The 17,509-nt window shown below is 42.7% G+C and overlaps 1 protein-coding gene across 1 annotated transcript in view; it reads left to right on the plus strand.

Annotated features, from left to right (window-relative positions):
* mark4a (MAP/microtubule affinity-regulating kinase 4a) overlaps window positions 1–15,950 on the plus strand; it is a 30,553-nt gene extending 14,603 nt beyond the window's left edge. The window contains exons 4-17 of the mRNA XM_014986435.2: window positions 894–942; window positions 1,058–1,123; window positions 1,633–1,703; window positions 2,429–2,485; window positions 2,961–3,197; window positions 4,312–4,431; window positions 4,516–4,615; window positions 4,714–4,823; window positions 6,189–6,375; window positions 6,634–6,845; window positions 7,548–7,651; window positions 8,690–8,974; window positions 10,975–11,019; window positions 11,282–15,950. Of these exons, the coding sequence (XP_014841921.2) occupies window positions 894–942; window positions 1,058–1,123; window positions 1,633–1,703; window positions 2,429–2,485; window positions 2,961–3,197; window positions 4,312–4,431; window positions 4,516–4,615; window positions 4,714–4,823; window positions 6,189–6,375; window positions 6,634–6,845; window positions 7,548–7,651; window positions 8,690–8,974; window positions 10,975–11,019; window positions 11,282–11,618 (1,980 nt within the window). The 3' untranslated portion in view covers window positions 11,619–15,950. The remainder of the gene's footprint in view (window positions 1–893; window positions 943–1,057; window positions 1,124–1,632; window positions 1,704–2,428; window positions 2,486–2,960; window positions 3,198–4,311; window positions 4,432–4,515; window positions 4,616–4,713; window positions 4,824–6,188; window positions 6,376–6,633; window positions 6,846–7,547; window positions 7,652–8,689; window positions 8,975–10,974; window positions 11,020–11,281) is intronic.
* Window positions 15,951–17,509: the final 1,559 nt, after the last annotated feature.

Consider the following 17,509-nt stretch of genomic DNA (forward strand, 5'->3'; position numbering starts at 1 on the left):
AGCACAACCCGATAGTGCTTTGTGCAATGTTAACTCAAAGGCTCTTCCCAGATCAAATTGCCATTTCCACATTTGCTGCCTTATAGTCTTTGACTGTTTTATAAAAGATCTCTGCAGAGGGAGAAATTAGTGCCAGCAAAATGCAAAACCTCTCATTTATTTACATGAATTAACCCATCAATATAGCGGTAAAAACTTTTGTCCCTCTCTTTCTCAAACGTGGGATTGGTTTACAATCTAATAAGTAAATCACAAACAGTTTCGTAAACGTTCAGACACCATCACATGGTAGTCGCGTTCCATTGTAATGTAGAAGAGTTCAGGCTGGTCACCTGTGGAATCGAACATGATGTCCATCTGCAGCTCTACCGTTTTATACAAAATTGTAAAAAAAAAAAAAAAAAGATCTTTGACATGGCCAATGAAGGTGAGAGTCACAATGTACTGATCACTACCCGATTTCTCAAAGCTGCTGTCGTTATCAAAACTAGTAAGGGGTCCTATGTAGTTTGTCTTAAAGACACATGTGTGAGTAAGAGGTGACATGAATGTTATAAACTGAAGCTGGTTTTTGCTCATCTTTTTTTATGAACATGTGTGTTTTATGCGCGGGGCGGCATTCACTCTCGTCAAAGTCGACTTCACTTTGAGAATTGCTCTCCTTGGATCTAACTTTCATGTGAAGTGCCTTGAGATGACTTTCGTTGTGAACTGGAATTTTATGTATATCAATTAGAATTGTTTAGGTTATTGCTGTATAATTATCTTAAACACCAAATGCCGCTCTAGACAAATTAGGTCCCAGAGTTTTGAAGTGAAGCACCTTTGCGTCTGGTGGATTATAAACTGTACCTCATTCATCATAATCGTTTATTCCTCGTTTTGTCTTTCAGCTTTTTCGGGAGGTACGAATAATGAAAGGCTTAAATCACCCTAACATAGGTAAGACAACTTCCTCCCATCCATCTTATTGGTTTAATATGTGCAGCTGCTTTGTATGTGTGTGACCAGATAGCATTGTTAACATTGTGTTAAATTGTATTTTTTTGCTCTACAGTGAAGCTGTTTGAGGTGATAGAGACGGAGAAGACCCTTTACCTTGTGATGGAGTATGCCAGTGGAGGTGGGTAGTTTGGCCTGGGTGGTATTTCTATGGTTCTGACATGTGGTCTGGTCTTCACCCAGTTCTAACGTCATTTAAATCTTATCAAACCACAGATTCTCCCAGGTTCTTGTTTATTTTTTTTAAAAAGATTAAGCTAAATGAGTTTTTTTTTAAAGGTTTTGTGAAAAGCTAGATGTGCCCCAAAAACCATAATACATAAAATCTTATAGTTTCAAGATGGTGTTTTGTGGGGGTTTTTTCGTATTAGGTGGTCAGATGTTAGAACTCTATTGATCTGAACTAAAATCTATTTAGTTAAAGGATCTTTTAGGTCTTTATGTTTTCCATGTGTTGCAGCGTGCCTCCTTGAGGACAATAAAGCTGGTGGAAGCTGCTGTTTATTAAATATTAATCAAGAAATTAAAGTTAATGAATTCCATTCTGTTTATCCGCCATATTTAATCACGCCGTTAAATGACTGGACTCCTTCCGGCTGTGTCTGCTAACCCGGATGCTCTACCTCTCAGGTGAAGTGTTTGACTACCTCGTGTCACATGGGAGGATGAAGGAGGTCGAAGCCAGAGCCAAATTCCGACAGGTAGGAAAGGTCGTCTTTACCCGGGTTGTAATGGTTGTGTTTTTTTTTTTTTTTTTAATTTTGTTTTATTTTATTGTGACTTTTTGTTTGTTTAATTCAGTTCATTTTGATTCGTCTTTAGAGTACGTTTGCTATGTTTCAAGAGTTATTAAGAGCTAAATATTGTTTAGTTTTGTTTTTTATTAGTTATAGTTTTAGTTTTTTCATGCCTCATTTTTAGGTGCAGAATTCAAAAAGGTCAAACTATTGTATTGTGATTATGTATATATATCGTTTGGATAATGAATAATCAACTGAAGAAACTATTTTCAAAAAAGTATTGTTGTACAACCAACTGTCTCTGGTGTTTTATCCCAACTTTTGCCATTGTCATTTTGTAGACTAGTAGATAAGTATGGAGTGCTGTGATTTAAAAAAAATTGATTCCATATCAGTTCAAAAGGCTAATGAATAGATTCATCAACACGAAAACAAACAATATTACGTCTTTAATTTCAGTATGTTTCAATTAGTTTTAGTTCCGTATAGTTGCAGCTTTCCCCCATTGATTACTGTTTTTCCTTATTCTAGTTAACAAAAATGTTTTCTCAATTTCATTTTCCATTATTTTGTTTGTTTTAATCGACTTCAATAACCTTGGCCCTTACAGCACAGCTGCCTTCAACTCTTACTGCTCTGTATTTCAGCTCCATCTGTTTTTTTGTTTTTGTTTTCTCTCCCCACAGATTGTCTCTGCCGTCCACTACTGCCACACCAAGAACATCGTCCACAGAGATTTGAAGGTGAGGAAGAGCAAATGAATGGAATTAATAATAGTCCTGGAGAAGAACTCCAATAGTCGAACGATTTCGTTTCCTCTCAGAATTTGGAAGTCAAGCATGTGGGAGTGATCTGGATCTGTGTCTCTAAAAGCAGTGCTTTAGCATCCTAATTGCAGTTCTGAGTAAAGAGGTCGGAGCCAGAGCCTAAACACGCTTTGACATACATGTAGCATGAGTCATGTCCGGGATGCAGTCCTCCCCCCCTCCAACCCACCAATCTGTCCAGTGTGTGTTTCCTCTCTCTCTCCTTTTATTTTCTTCATCTCTACTCATTTATTCTTCTGTCCTCTTGTTTCCCATTCCCCTCTTCGTGCCCCTGACCCACTAGTTCTCGACACTGATCCATCTTTTCTCCCTGAGTGTGTTGCTGCTGTGTGCATAACGTGTCCCTTTTCTGCTCCTGTCCAACCGTTCCACTCGCTCCGAATTACCTCAGGCGGAGAACCTTCTGCTGGACGCCGACGCCAACATCAAGATCGCTGATTTCGGCTTCAGCAACGAGTTCACGCTGGGGAACAAGCTGGACACGTTCTGTGGCTCCCCGCCCTATGCCGCACCTGAGCTCTTCCAGGGAAAGAAGTACGACGGGCCTGAGGTGGACGTCTGGAGCCTGGGAGTCATCCTTTACACACTGGTCAGCGGCTCTCTGCCGTTCGACGGCCAGAATCTAAAGGTACGTTTTCCCCCCAGGGGGATCGGAAGTATGAGCAGTGTTTACTTTCGTGGTTGTCAAACGCTGTAAGAATGCACACGTTCTTCAATCAAGGAAAAAATATAAAAAAAGAAGTCGAGCTGTGATAAAAAATCTGTTGGAGGTGGATACAAACAGGATGGATAAATGTTTTCAATAAATGCAGAAACATTTAATAGGAAACTCATCCACAATACATAATCTATGAGGAGACCTGACAGGAATCTCACCAGTCATGTTTTTATCTGTTTTATTTTTTTTCTCATGCGCATTTTGAAATATCGTATTAGAAATGGTTGATGGAAATGTCTCAAAATAATTTTGTTCACTAGCTTAAGTGGCTTTAGAATTTTCCACAACAGCAACAAAAAAAATAATGCACTAAAGGGGAGATGGAAACACATTTGCTGAATATGTTCTAATGTAGAGAACATTCCCAGTCCAAACTGGGAACTATCAGGAGTGACTGGCAGGAATCACTCTTGTCTTGGCTGGGATGGAAGGGTTTGAATACTCCCTCCCTCTGGAGAATCTGTGCTTTTCAGAGGCACAAAACTCTGGAAAATTTCTAAGCCCAAACCTTCAGCTTCGAGCGGAGCACTCTTTCCATTTTTCTTAGACGTGTTACCCAGTGATCGTCTTTAGTTCAAATTTAAAATACCCAGTCTGCTCACACCTCAGTGGGTTAATCCTGTTCTGAGTAGAGACTCACTAAAATATAGAAATTTATAAAACTTACATTCTACATGCACCCAAAAAGCATATTTTCAATAGGATCAGCTTTAATTGAGCCAGAATGTATTCCATTCCTGAATACCAACTCAACTGGTGGAGGAAATGTACGTATCTTAACTACAAATGGTTCATTCAATTAACAAAATCAGCAAAGATTTATTTTGTTAGTCAATATTTCCATCACTTGTTTGTTCTGTAAACCAGTTGCTATAGTAACATGACAACCGAACGCAGCATCTTAGGGATTTTCTGAAGAGTTCTGCAGTTATCGGTAGTCATTGCCATAAATCTCTTAAGTCAGAAATATTCCATAACAAGGCCAAAAGTTAAGTGTTAAACATGTGACGCCTGTGGCCTGTAGGAGCTGAGAGAGCGCGTGTTGAGGGGAAAGTATCGCGTGCCCTTTTACATGTCAACCGACTGCGAGGGCATCCTTCGCCGATTTCTGGTGCTGAACCCCGCCAAGCGCTGCACGCTCGAGGTAAGAGGAGCGACTCGCATGCAAGGGCAGCGGCGGTAGAAATGCTCTCCAGACTGAAGTGTGTCGATGCCTCTGTCCACGCAGCAAGTCATGAAGGACAAATGGATAAACACAGGGTACGAGGGGGACGACCTGAAGCCCCACATAGAGCCCGTGGAGGACTACAGCGACCCGACTCGCATAGGTCAGCCAGCTCGGTTTGTCTCCACCGCCTGATTGTCGTCACGGTGATCTCCTGTCTGATCTGTTGGCTTTGCTTACTTGTGTGTGTGTGTGGCTCAGAGGTGATGGTCGAGATGGGCTTCACCCCTGAAGAAATCAAAGACGCTCTCCTGAACCAGAAGTACAACGAGGTCACCGCCACCTACCTGCTGCTGGGTCGGAAAGGCGACGTGAGTCGGCTGTTTGCTTCCTGCCTCTTTTTACTGATCACACTGCAGAACTTACCCGGAAGGACTTGCTACAAAATGTAGCTTCTTCACTCTGCTTCCTCTCACTTCGTTTTATATCCATCAGTGTTGCTAAAACTAGCTAAGAGTGAAACTTCTTCCTGTGAGAACAACTTCCACACCAAAGAGTGTTGTTGGCAGCACAATCTGGCAGCATGCACCTTTTTGCATTCACTAATCTGAAAAAAGATTGACTTTATTTAGTTTGGTTTTCCAGCAGTCAGTCCCCAGTCAAATTTTCTTTTTAGAGCATTTTTATTTTTCATGAAATTGCTTCAGAAAGGGCCTTTTGGGTCAGAGACTGGCCATTCTGAAAACTGGTTTCGTAGGCCATCTTAAATTTCTAATCTGACCAAATACCAAATATTTTCTAAAAAACCAGCACTGTTTATGAATTTCTTTATTTTGCTGATATCTGTTTTAAAAACATGACTGTTCGTAATTTGTTTTCTTTACTATTAACATTTTAGTTTGTTTTTACTGTACCTGTAATCAAAACACATTAGAAGAAAAAAAGAAAGTGCAGCTCAGCTTGCCGGGTTGTTAAATCAAGCATTGATTTTATTTTAACTACACTGTATAATTAAGTGGAGAATTCCTTCTGTGAACGCATTAATTATTCATCTGCAGCAGAAGCGGCACCCTGTTGTGTGTATGTGAAAGAGGGGAGTCACTGCACTAAATGAAGGTCTACAAAAAGATTCTATTATTGCATTAAAGCCGCAAAAGAATGAGAATGGGAGGGATGTTTTTAAACTATTTTTATCATATTTTGCTGTAGAATCGCTGTGGGTGCTTTCTGGAGCCGACTTTGGCTCAACGTTTTCTCACCAGCTGCAAACAGTTTTAAATCTAAGTGGTATTCAGCAACATCCAGAGGTTTGAATTCCCAACTTGACTGTAGTCCATTTCCATCCACCTGCCTTTCTGTTTCCTGCTATGGCTTCTGGTAAAAACAAAAGCCCCTTATTCTGCGCTTTGCTTCGTCCAGAGGGATTGGACCGTCGGGTTCTGAGGAACGACTGCTCGTTTTAGGAACGTTGAAGTTTTAAATGATCGGATCTGATTTCAACCTATCGATAACAGTTGGCCATGACGTATGTAATGCACCACGAGGGAAGCTACTTGTCTTCTTTTTGTCCTGTTTTTATTTATAGTCGAAAAACTGCGTTAGTGACGTATTAATGATGTGTGGACCGATGTAAGAACAGTGGTGCAGCTAGTTGTGGATCCTAAACAGACTAACGAACTAACTGCTGTTCCTTCTGTCTGGATGTTCGCCTCTCTGTCGTCTACTGGGCGCCACAGGAAAGCAGTGATGCTCGCAGTGCTAGTACACTGTCTCTGGCCAGGGTCCGACCCAGCCCCATCACCAACGGGACGAACAAGCACTCATCAGCCACTGGCTCCTCTTCCTCCTCCACCTCTTCCTCCCACAGCAAGTCGCAGCGCAGTGCCTCCACCTACCACCGACAACGGCGACACAGCGACTTCTGTGAGTCTCTTCTCTGCTGTAGTTTCATCCTGAGGCTTAAACTTGCCACGATTTCATATTCTAACCAGTCGCTTTAAACAGCCATTGGTGTAGGGGGGGTAATAATTTCTAACAGGGTCTGTGTTGCTAATTCAATCTTCAGCAAACCACGAGCATACTTGCAAAACATTCACATTATTCGGGATCATCACCGTGCCCACAGAATATTCCTTATGCGAGTCTCTGTGTGTCTCTGCTCTGCTGTCCTCCACAACAAAGGCGGGCCTTCCATGCCCGTCATGCACCCCAAGCGGAGCCCGACCAGCACCGGGGACCGGGAGCTGCGGGAGGGCCGGATGCCTTCGCGTAAAGCCAGCTGCAGCGTAATGGGGAGCCACAGCCTTCCTCCCTCCAGCCCAATGGTCAGCAGTGCCAACAACCCCAATAAGTCTGAAATCCCAGACCGCCGCAAAGACATGACTGCCACCACGGTCAGTGAGCCGATCATCAACGCAAGGAGAGGGCAGACACTGCTTTGGTTGGTCAGACATGCTGTCCTCCACTTTCTGCACCAATCTGGAAATCTGTGTATCTGTGTGTGTGTGTGTGTGTGTGTGTGTGTGTGTGTGTGTGTGTGTGTGTGAGTGTGAGATACACTGGAAGGACCATTTTCCTAACTCATAGCTTTCCAGTGTTTTATTTCATGAAAACACCGCAATTGCAAAATTGCGCTTTTTCGACATTAGCAGAATATTGACAAAGTTTTGTGCACACTTTTAACAGAAAGGCAGCCAATGAGACCGGTCATTCATGTAAAGAGTATTGGTGCAACAGCAGACATATCATGGTCTAAGCCAATCAGAGACAGTGAAGGATGGGTGGAAAAAGCCTGAACCTCACAGGTCATGCAAACTATGGATGTTGCAGATGTGGGTGCTGGAGTCTTTGTGTCTTTGTGCGTTTTTTTATGTGGTATGTGTCCACAGAAGTTGTACGTGGTTACTTTGTGGGAGGAGCCACAGAGGGGGTCATGGCTGCAGGTCATTGTTGTTGTCTCTTGTGCAAACCGGTTCTCTTCCCAACAGCTGAAGATTGGATCATGGCCGTAGCTTTGGGATTTTGTAGTAGCTGTACAGCTTTTAGCATCTGAGGAATCCTAACGTCAGCCTCTCGAACTGTTCATCTCTGCGTAGAATAACATCCCGGGAAGCACCATGACACGCCGGAATACATACGTGTGCACAGACCGCTCAGGTGCTGACAGGCACTCCCTTCTGCAGAACGGCAAAGAAAACAGGTAAGGCCGGAGCCGGCGCCATCTGCTCAAACTGTAACAAAAAAACCCTGGAAAGTTAGAAATATATGTTGACTATAACGGATACGCTTAACATCTGTTTTTGTCACATTTCCTGATTAAATGAATGAATGAAATGTCAACCACAACTGCAACAAAACCTATCTGTTAGACAGATTTTATTACAGACTCCGAGTCCAGTTTACATAAAAGAATAATCAATAATAATAAAAAGAAATAATAAGAGCACATAAAATACGTAAATACCGTAAGCTTTTAGGATGCAGTCATACCAGTGTTTCCAAAATACAGATGTTTATCTTACTGCACTGTGTTTAACCTTAGTCAGCATTATGATACAGGCCGTGTACACACACACAGTGGAGTCTTCTTAAAAACGAATACCTCTGCCTCATCTTTTAACAAATAGCACTGTACACATGGGGTCGGTTTCAGGTGAGTTTTTATCCACTTGAACCCGCTCAAATACACCCGTTGAGCTTCTTTTATCACATGCCAAACCCATAGGGGGCAGTGTAGCGTTAAGCTAAAGTCTCTGTCAGCCAGTCAGATTTCTTCAAAACAACCAGGACTTCCTGTCAGCAATTAAACATGGCGCCAGGAGGTCCATTTGTGTTGGAAAATAAGTAAGTTGAACTACTTTTAAATAGCTTATTGGAATATAACTTTAATTGAGCACAACACAATCTTGTTTAGGAATCATATCAAGAGAAGCGTGTGGATAGAGTGGCGTGTTATTTGTCCGAGTCTATGATGCACGGGATCCTAAATCTCTGTTTCCCCTTCTACGCACAAACATAAATACAGGGTTTTTATAAATAATCGTTTTTAGTGATGCTTGTTTTTGTGTGGATGAATGGCCAAAATGCATAAAAATGTCTTTGTTTTCCCAGCTGTTTGGCTGCGTGTGGACCAAACCTCAATATCCAGTGTGGAATAGAGAAATATGAAAATAAGATGGACTCTGCCACACCAATCCCTGGGTGATGTGACACAGTTTCTTCTTCTTCTTCCCTTCAGCTCTCTGGGCCACCGCATGCCCACAGCGTCCCCCTCCACGCTCAGCATGGCCGGAGCCGGCGCAGCTTCCTCCTCTTCCTCATCGGACAGATGCCGCCTGACACGAGGATCCACAATCCGCAGCACCTTCCACGGGGGTCAGCTGAGGGACCGCGGTCCACCGGTCTACTCCGCCCCGCCCACATCGCCCACCCTGTCCCACCACGATGCCAGCCCGCTGCCCCATGCACGCACCAGAGCGACCTCCAACCTCTTCACCAAGCTGACCTCCAAACTCACTCGCAGGTGAATATGTACTGCGTAACACGTAGCTCAGAGGGGAAACTTCTGCTCCTCTGAATACTAATGGGAAGAGTTTGCGATATGAGGTGAGATGGAGCCAAAGCCATCGTCTTCTTTTACATCCTTACTAGCTGACTTTGAGCTTCTTCATGAAACAGTTTCTGCAGTTTGACAGAAAAGCAAATCGACCAGCGGAGCTTGTCTAACAATGGGTTCTCTTCACACCTCCTCACCAGCTCGGTTCTGAGCCAAGTTTCTCTTACATGAGAGAGAGGCAGCCGAATACGTTTTAGCAACAGTGTCCTTACTAGCAACAGTATCTGTACTGTTGTACAGATACTGTACTGTTGTCAGTATAGTATCTGTATTGACGCTAGTACAGATACTAGCAACAGTATCTGTACTGTTGCTAGTAAGGATACTGTTCCTCGAAGAGCTTTACATTTTTCACTTAAGCCTGTAAATAGCAGCAGGCGAACTAAAGAGCAGGGCATTCTGGGTAAGTACCACCAAAACAAATGCACGAGTTTGGCGCTAGCAGGAGAAATGGCTTGTGGTGTTTTGTCAAGAACAAAAGAGAAATCCTACAACTGCTAACATTTGACGGCACTTTATTTTTGTTTACATTTCGTGAAGATGGAAGCTGTGCTCCGTGTCTTCTTCAGAGGTTTTTGCGTTCAGTAGTTCTTGGTACAGCGCCACCACAGGCGAAGGGGGGTAGCAGCTCTTTCAAACGGGTTTGGTTTGTTTGACAGTGCAGTGTGAAAACGAACCACACCGGCTTACAAATGTAACAAACGTTGCAGTTTTGGTTCCCGGTCCAATGGAATCAGGTGGGAAAACACCCGAATAAAATTCCAGTAAAAGACATGAACATTTGTGGCATTTGAGGGATTTTTCTACTTTATACAGCACTACACTTTGCTGTTGCAGGTAGATTAAAATCTGGACCGGGGCAATAAAAATGTTGGATATTATCTTACAGCATTGACTTCCTGAAACCTTTCCTTTCAGCTTGAGCGCAGTCTGAGTATGGCTTCATGTTTATCCAAACATTTGATCCATTTTGGCCTTTTGGCAAGCCCTCCTGTGGCCGTGGATTATCCAGCGCTCCCCTCTCCCTTCTGGTCGTCATAATCACACATGTCTAATCTTATCAAACCTCAGCTTTGCCCCTGCCAATCAGCTCCTGTGCTGCGCTCTGTTTCGCCACTTGCTCGCCTGTGACTCAGATACACTCTCTTCTATGCCCCTCCCCCGACCCCCCTGCTCTTAACCCTCTTTTTTTTTCTCCATCTTTATCTTCTTCTGCTTCCTCCCTCCCACCCCGTTATGGCATCAGGGTCAACCTTGACCCATCCAAGCGCCAGGGCTCAAACAAATCAGTCTCGGGTTGTACTCTTCCACAAGGATCAAAAACAGTTAGTAAGTTCCCATGTCTCTCGCTTCTTTCTTGTCTGCCTGTGCTGCCCCCGTCCGTTTAGCTCCTCTCACTGGAGTTTACACAGTTCTTTCCGCCGGCGCCTGACTTCACGTGCTGCTTGTTGTGTGCATGGCTTGTGAATATTTTCTTCTTTCTGTCTCTAGGTCCCCGTTTGATTTTTTTTTTTTTCTTTTAGCATGAGTACAGACATTGATTATTTTTACTTTCATGGTCCAACTGGTTCTAGAATATCATCTCATGCATCAGCCGTAGTGTTGTTGTGTTATGATTTCATTTTGTGGAACAAAATGATCAATATGTGTACGTTGCACAGAGGTAGCATAAATCGCTGAGTTTGTATCTGCATGCTGTATGAAGTGTGACTTCCACGGTGAAGATACATGTTTCTGTAGGACAAGGATAGCTGGTCTTTACGTCACTCGCTTGTTTTGAAGCTCATTTGGTTTCACTGTACAGTATCCACTGCTGAATGCCATCTCATCTGACAACCGAGGATTATTTAAAAGGCTTATTGTTCTCTGGTGGATTTAGTTCTTAACTCTGTCTGTCTGCCCTTCAGGGTCACAAATGAATCTGAGGGAATCAGGAGATTTGCGGTCACAAGGTGAGCTCAGTCTGCTTTGAGACACGATACTTGGAACAAAAATTGCACACGTTTGTGGTTGCTTCATTATGTCTTTGTTCTACTTTTTAAAAATGTGGGTTTTTTTGTTCCTTGTACAGAAAATGCATCTGTGGTTTTAGCATTTCTTGTTGTAAAGCACGGTTACATCAAAGACGATATCGTCGTCCACGCACAAACTTCCTCACTTGTTTGTGCAAAATTTTGTCACATTAATCCTAACGCTTGAACTGTCCTCCCCTAGTTGCCATCTACCTGGGTATCAAAAAGCGTCCGAGCCCCGGGCCGTCGGACGTGGCTGGAATCTGAGAGGCGGTGGGCGGCGGGACCCTGCGGAGGTGGTACTGGCTCTGCGGGAGGCTGCGCTCGGATGTGGCTGCCAGGTCCACCATTCCGGCCCCTTTCTGCTCTCCTGCACCCACGGCGTGGCAGGGGGCTGCGTGGCTTTTGAGGCCGAGGTGTGCCATCTATCCACGGGCACCTCCGAGACTTCTAACGGGGTACGCTACACGCGACTCTGGGGGGCACCGCTAGCTTTTCGGGACATCGCTACCCAAATCTCGAAGGACCTTGAACTTTGAGCCAGAGGGAGTGTTTGCATCGAGAGTGTGTTTCTGTGCGTTTATGTGTGTGCGCCAAGTGAATTGAAGCAGGGGCATGGGGACCGGGTGGGGGACAGAGACGGGGGCAAGGGGCTGGACCCTTTCAGGAATACCCCCTCTGCACACACACATAGACTCGCACACACCTGAGCAGTAAGGTAACGCTGACCGAAGCTCCCCACCGTCCACCCAATCACCGACCCAGCTCAGCCAGCTTCTTCACTGAGCTACTGCAACCACTGGATCTGGATCAGATGGAACCTAGTTGAATATTTTTTATTGCTACTCTTAGCCATAATGACTCTTTATTTTGTTATGCTCTGATCCTTGTTTTTACCCACTGTCACTCTCATCTCCACAGAAAGAAACATCCCTACGCTATCAGATGTCACTGACCACCAAGTCCTTTTTTAACTCTTTTTATATGACAGTCACATGTACTGTTTCATTCTACTTTTGACCACTTACGGACAGTCGCCACACATGATAACATGTCCAACTCCGTGGTCATATGGGCGAAGGGTTGCATTGCATTGACTCATGGGAACAGTCTGGCAATGGCTGTGTCAGATTAAGGTCACTGGGAGTTGATGTGTCTGTCAAGGCCAATCAGAGGCTAATGTGGAGTAACAATAGCCAATCAGGGATGTATTCTAAGTCCAAAAAGCCAATGAGATTTCCAAGTTCATGAACTTGTGGAGCAAAGCTTTCCAGTTGGCATTGTTTGGTCTGAGATTCTCACAGCGTAGTCACTTTTTGTAATCATCACTGTTATACTGCTGACTTAATTAAAACAAAAATTCATAACATGGTGGAATTACTTTTATTAAAAAAACATACATACTTTCTTCATGACTGGAAATTAAAAAAGGAAAGAAATTATTTTTGGTCAAATTGGTTCCCATGCAGTTCCCACAAAAACCATGAGCAAAATACTTTTGTTTTACAGTGTGACAGTATTAACACAAAAATGTATTAGCCCAATATAATTATTTAAAAAAAGAGAGAAATAAGATTATCAGTGCTGCTAAAATATCAAAATGCAATGTTACTATTATAGCTACAATAACATTTAGTTCCCTTCCCTGACATATGGAAAGTGTTGGTGTTAAATCATTGTTGCACAATCTGTGCTAAGCTATTTCATGTACTTGAGAAACTAATAAAAACTAAATTATTCCAGCCACAAGCATCATAAAATCTAAAGTCAGTGTCGAATAAACTATCAGAGAGCCAGAAGGCTGTATTAAAAGATTACGTAAACATATAAAATTGTGTCATACTTAAGCTAAATATGAAATAGCCTTCTTCTGCTTACTAGTACTTCATAAGCAAACAATACATCCAAGTCTAACAATCTGTTAGCAGCTGATTAATTAGCCTCAGTAGCAACATGCCAGGAGGCTTTTCTTTTACTGACAGGCAAAGTAACTCTCAAAGCTTGTTGCTATGATCTGTTTGCAAACACTGCTACCTTATTAGAAGCGATGATTGAGTGGAAATATCTTTCAACACAAGCTTTGTGTTTGTTGACAAGAATTGTCTTCCTTTAGCCGACTAGCTAGCAGCACCCGGCAACAGCTTGGGAAGCGCCACGAGAAAATTCCAGTCGCTCCGGGACTCCTTCTGGAATCCTCCTGGAATTATATGAAACTGAAGACACAAAAGACTTCGATGTAAAACGTTTGTAGTAATGAGATGGTGACTTGAAAACTGTTTGAGGTTAAACATTATTGTGCCTAAAGATGAGGCTTTGTCCCACTTTTCAACTTTACTCAACTAAAATAATGATTTGTAGCTCGTTCTTAAGCTGGATTTGTTCACTTAAACAAATATTACAGTATTTTACTAAATTGTGGGAACAGATAAATCTAGGTTTAGGGTTATGAATACAGACACTATCCAGTTGCTCAAAATCCTCAGGTAACAGAAGAACATTTTACCTGTTTGAATACCGTTAGACTGACAGATTGAAATTATGGTAGTTCTTTTTGTTGCGTGAAGGCACTCCATTATAAATAGGTTGAAGACCTCTGTCATCCAGGGGGAGCTGAGAGTAGAGGCTTAAGTGGTGAGGGTATTTGATCAGGCTGTGTCCGTTTGAAGGTCTTCCAGTAACATCCCACTCTAAGGAGACCCAGAACGAACTGGAGGGACCATGTTTCCCTTCTGACCAGGGGATTGCCCAGAATGAGCTGATGAGTGTCTCTGGTGAGCGGGAGGTCTGGGTTTCCCTCTGGATCTGTTAATCCCACGGTAACAGTCTTTCATTGCTCTGCAGAATAACAAGCAACACTGCAACTCTAGTGTACTATCAATGCAATGCAACTCTTGTGTTGACTCTATTCTGTGCCATGTGATCTCACCTTGCTCATCATCTCTTGTTGGTGGGAAACACCAAAACACGGATCAGCCAAGCAGCAGCACCTCTCATCCCACCTCACCCTTACATGCTGAGGTCATGTACTCCCCCAAATGTGCACCTCTTTACCCCTGTAGCCCCCGTATAAGAACTGCTCAGTCCATTATCGGTGACTGCGGAGATCAGGGGGCGGGTTCTGTACCTGGACAGGCACAATGGAGGCAATGTGGATACTGTTTTCTTCTTGTTAGTCCAGTTGCCTTTAAAGTGAACACCCCCCAGCGCCTTCATACAGTACTTATTTAATGTAAAAAAGGAAAACGGAAAAAAAAAAAAAAAAACTGAGAAAGCTTTCTATGCTCCCTCCCTGTTTTTAGTGAACAATGTACTGTGATATTTGCGTAGACTACAGAGGTCATATTGTTTGGCTGCTGATTTACTGTTAAAACTTTCTCTCAGTTGTGGTTTTACTCATGGTAACCCAAACTAAACCAACCCCATCCCACCTCCGCCCCCACATGTCCACACCCATCAGGACTCCACCAACTTCCTCGACTCAAACCCATCGGTCCTTCGCCTTCATACACACCGAGAACTTTTTTTGTATGAGTCACAGTGAGTGTTTTGGCTTCATCCCCCCTCCTCCGTCCCCCACAGGGAAACAATCAGCCGTATTTCACTCTGTCATGTCGTGTGGAATCTTCTCGGTCCTGTTTGGTGTGTGCTGCTTCTGGGAGTCCAACAGGGGGACCTGCTGTCCCCCCCAACCCCTCAGGTTGAGAAGCACGCACCAACATGGACGCCAGGAGTCTGTCCATGTCCTCTCCCTGGACGGTTTTCATTGTGGTGTATATTAGCATTAGGTAATATAGACCTCAATGCACTTTGCTTTGACTTGAATCAGCTCCCTCCAGTGTACCTGTGTAGGTCATGCCCAGTACTAGTCACTGGAGGGCGCCAATGTCTTAAATGTGAAACACTTCAATTTGTGGATATTTGCACAGGTACTTTATTTATTTTTTAGAATAATATCATTAAAAAAAACAGGATTTATATCAGTCAGTCGATGGCTGTATATAAAATATATGAATATAGTATATATCTTAGAGCTCAAGGTTTATTTATAGTTAGAACAAGGGAAGTAATTCTAGATTAAAACTGTTTCTGTCAGTGACATGGGGGAGCAAAACCAACCTGCAATCCTGCATGACTTCAGAGTTTGGATTATGATGGGGGGGGGGAAATGAACTGTGATGCACATCTTGGATTGGAGGCTTTATGAAATGCAGACGCCATCAGTTTGTACAAGCCAATTGTTCAATGAAGCTCCAGCTCCCCCTCGCCCTTAAACCTTCCCCCCTTTTGACAGAAACAAACAGAAGGGCTCCAGTGAGATACAGTGACTTTCTTCCACCTCGTTGTTTGACGATAAGAGATTTAACTTGAATTCACACAAATCCTGCTAATGCCATGACACGGTTAAAAAGCCCAGAGTTGCAAGCAAGCCATAGAAAAGCTATACTACTGGTGTGTGATCTTAAATGTGTGTGGGGAAAAAAAGAAAAGATTATACCTTCGAGTCACACAACTCAATGTTATTGCTTAAGATGGAGTGACGTTGTCTTGAAGTGTGAAGAATTACTGTGAAGACTTTTTAAAGGAGTATTTATTGGTGGGAGTTCAGAGGAAGAGAGTCTGGTCTGGTTGTTGGGAACAGAACAGTATTACAAGCTCAGTTGGCTCAGTGTTTTACACCGACTTCATTTCTAAAAGGATTTTCAGAACAGCTGATGTTGTATGCAAAACAAACGTAGGAATAGTCACAGTCTGACTCTGTTCTGCTGTTAAATTTCTTCCCACAGAAGCAAAATTGTAAACTGAGACTGGTTGGTTGTGGTATCTGAAGAGAACATGGAGCTGAAGTTGAATAAAATTCACTGATGTTGGCATTATTGTCAGTTTGTTTTTGTGTCTGATGTATTTTCCCTGGTTTTGGGTCGTTTGTTCCTTTCCTTCCCCCACGGCCGACCACTGGCTCCCATTTGGTGCTTCTGCACAGTCATTATACAACAGAGTCAGGATTCCCACGCAATCTGGAAACGCCTGGAATTAGATTTTTAGTAGTTTCTAGGTCAGAATAAATGTGGAAAAAGAAAATACTTCCTTTCATCTGGCTTCTCTTAACTTCTTTATATTTCCATCGTACCCTTCGTTCCTTTCTTGTCCCATTTCTCCTTTCCCTCTGTGTGTTTCCTTTCTTCTGTCCTGCCATCGTTTTGTCCCTCCTCTCATCTCTCTGTCATCATGATGTTTTACTTCCAATCCTTTTTTGTGTCTTTTCCTTCTTTGTTTTTCTTTTATTCCTTCCTTGTGTCAATTCTTCCATTTGTCTCCAAATGCTTCCTTCCTTTCACCATTGTGTTGTTTCTTCCTTTCGTATCATCTATTCTTTCCTCGTCATGTATTCCTTACTTTCTTTCTATCTTTGCTTCCTTGTGTTTGTCCGTCCATCCTTATCTACCCAATGTATAAAGCTATCGGTTTAAGGTAACCTTCAGTGTTTTGCATTTCAAAATTAACATAAAGTGCTGAGAAACTTTTACATTAAAAACATGTAGGAATCCTGGAAACATACTCAGAAGTTTTGTGATTCAGAATATAATAACGATTATCGAATTTTGAGGTCATAAAATGATATAATATCCGCCTAAAATTTACCTAAACATGCAACAGATTCCACTACTGCTTACAAGCCAAACTGGATGAGCAAGATGTAAAAGAAAAGCTCCTTTGTCACTTCATTAAGCTTGTGTTGGTTGCAGTAATTGCTTGGTAAGTAAAGCATGTAATTAATGGGCCATTTCTGAGTTTTACCGATTGCCTTAAAAGCCAAAGGTTTGGATAAATATGTATGTTAAGTATAACAGCAACGACAGTCGCTAAAGCAATTTCCAAACAATGTAGAGTCTCAACATTAAACAGAGGGCAAGATAAGTCAAACTGTAATGACACAAAAAAGAGCTAAATCTCAGATTCTACGGGTCGGAGTTGGCTTAGAAAATATTTACATTCATGACATAACTAAAAATTATGTTAAACAGATATATGGTAACTGGCTTCACAAGCTGTCCTTGTTCTTCCTTACTGTAGCCGACTGTCTTTTGAACAAGAGAGACAAAAAGGTTTGGTACAAACCAAAGAGCTCAAGGTCAAGCAGGGCCATTGTGATGTTTGTGTCGGACAATGAATTCATATGTCTAATTGAGGATTGCACAGTCAAATTTTAGCCTGTCTGTCTGACATCTGAAGCTCATCTGAATCCTAATCATCTATATAATAATTATTCCAGAATTGCAGCAAATCAACAGCAGCACGACCATAAAAAAGTCTGATTACTACGTGGCAGTGGGACCTTACGAGGATTATCCAGATGAACTGAAGCAACGCCAGACCAAAATACATCAACAACTATGTAAAAGCCTGAAAAGTGGTTAGGAGAGTCAGCTTT

Source organism: Poecilia mexicana, unplaced genomic scaffold, assembly GCF_051168715.1.
Source record: "Poecilia mexicana isolate PSO_F unplaced genomic scaffold, ASM5116871v1 scaffold_14, whole genome shotgun sequence".
Taxonomy (NCBI): Eukaryota; Metazoa; Chordata; class Actinopteri; order Cyprinodontiformes; family Poeciliidae; genus Poecilia; species Poecilia mexicana.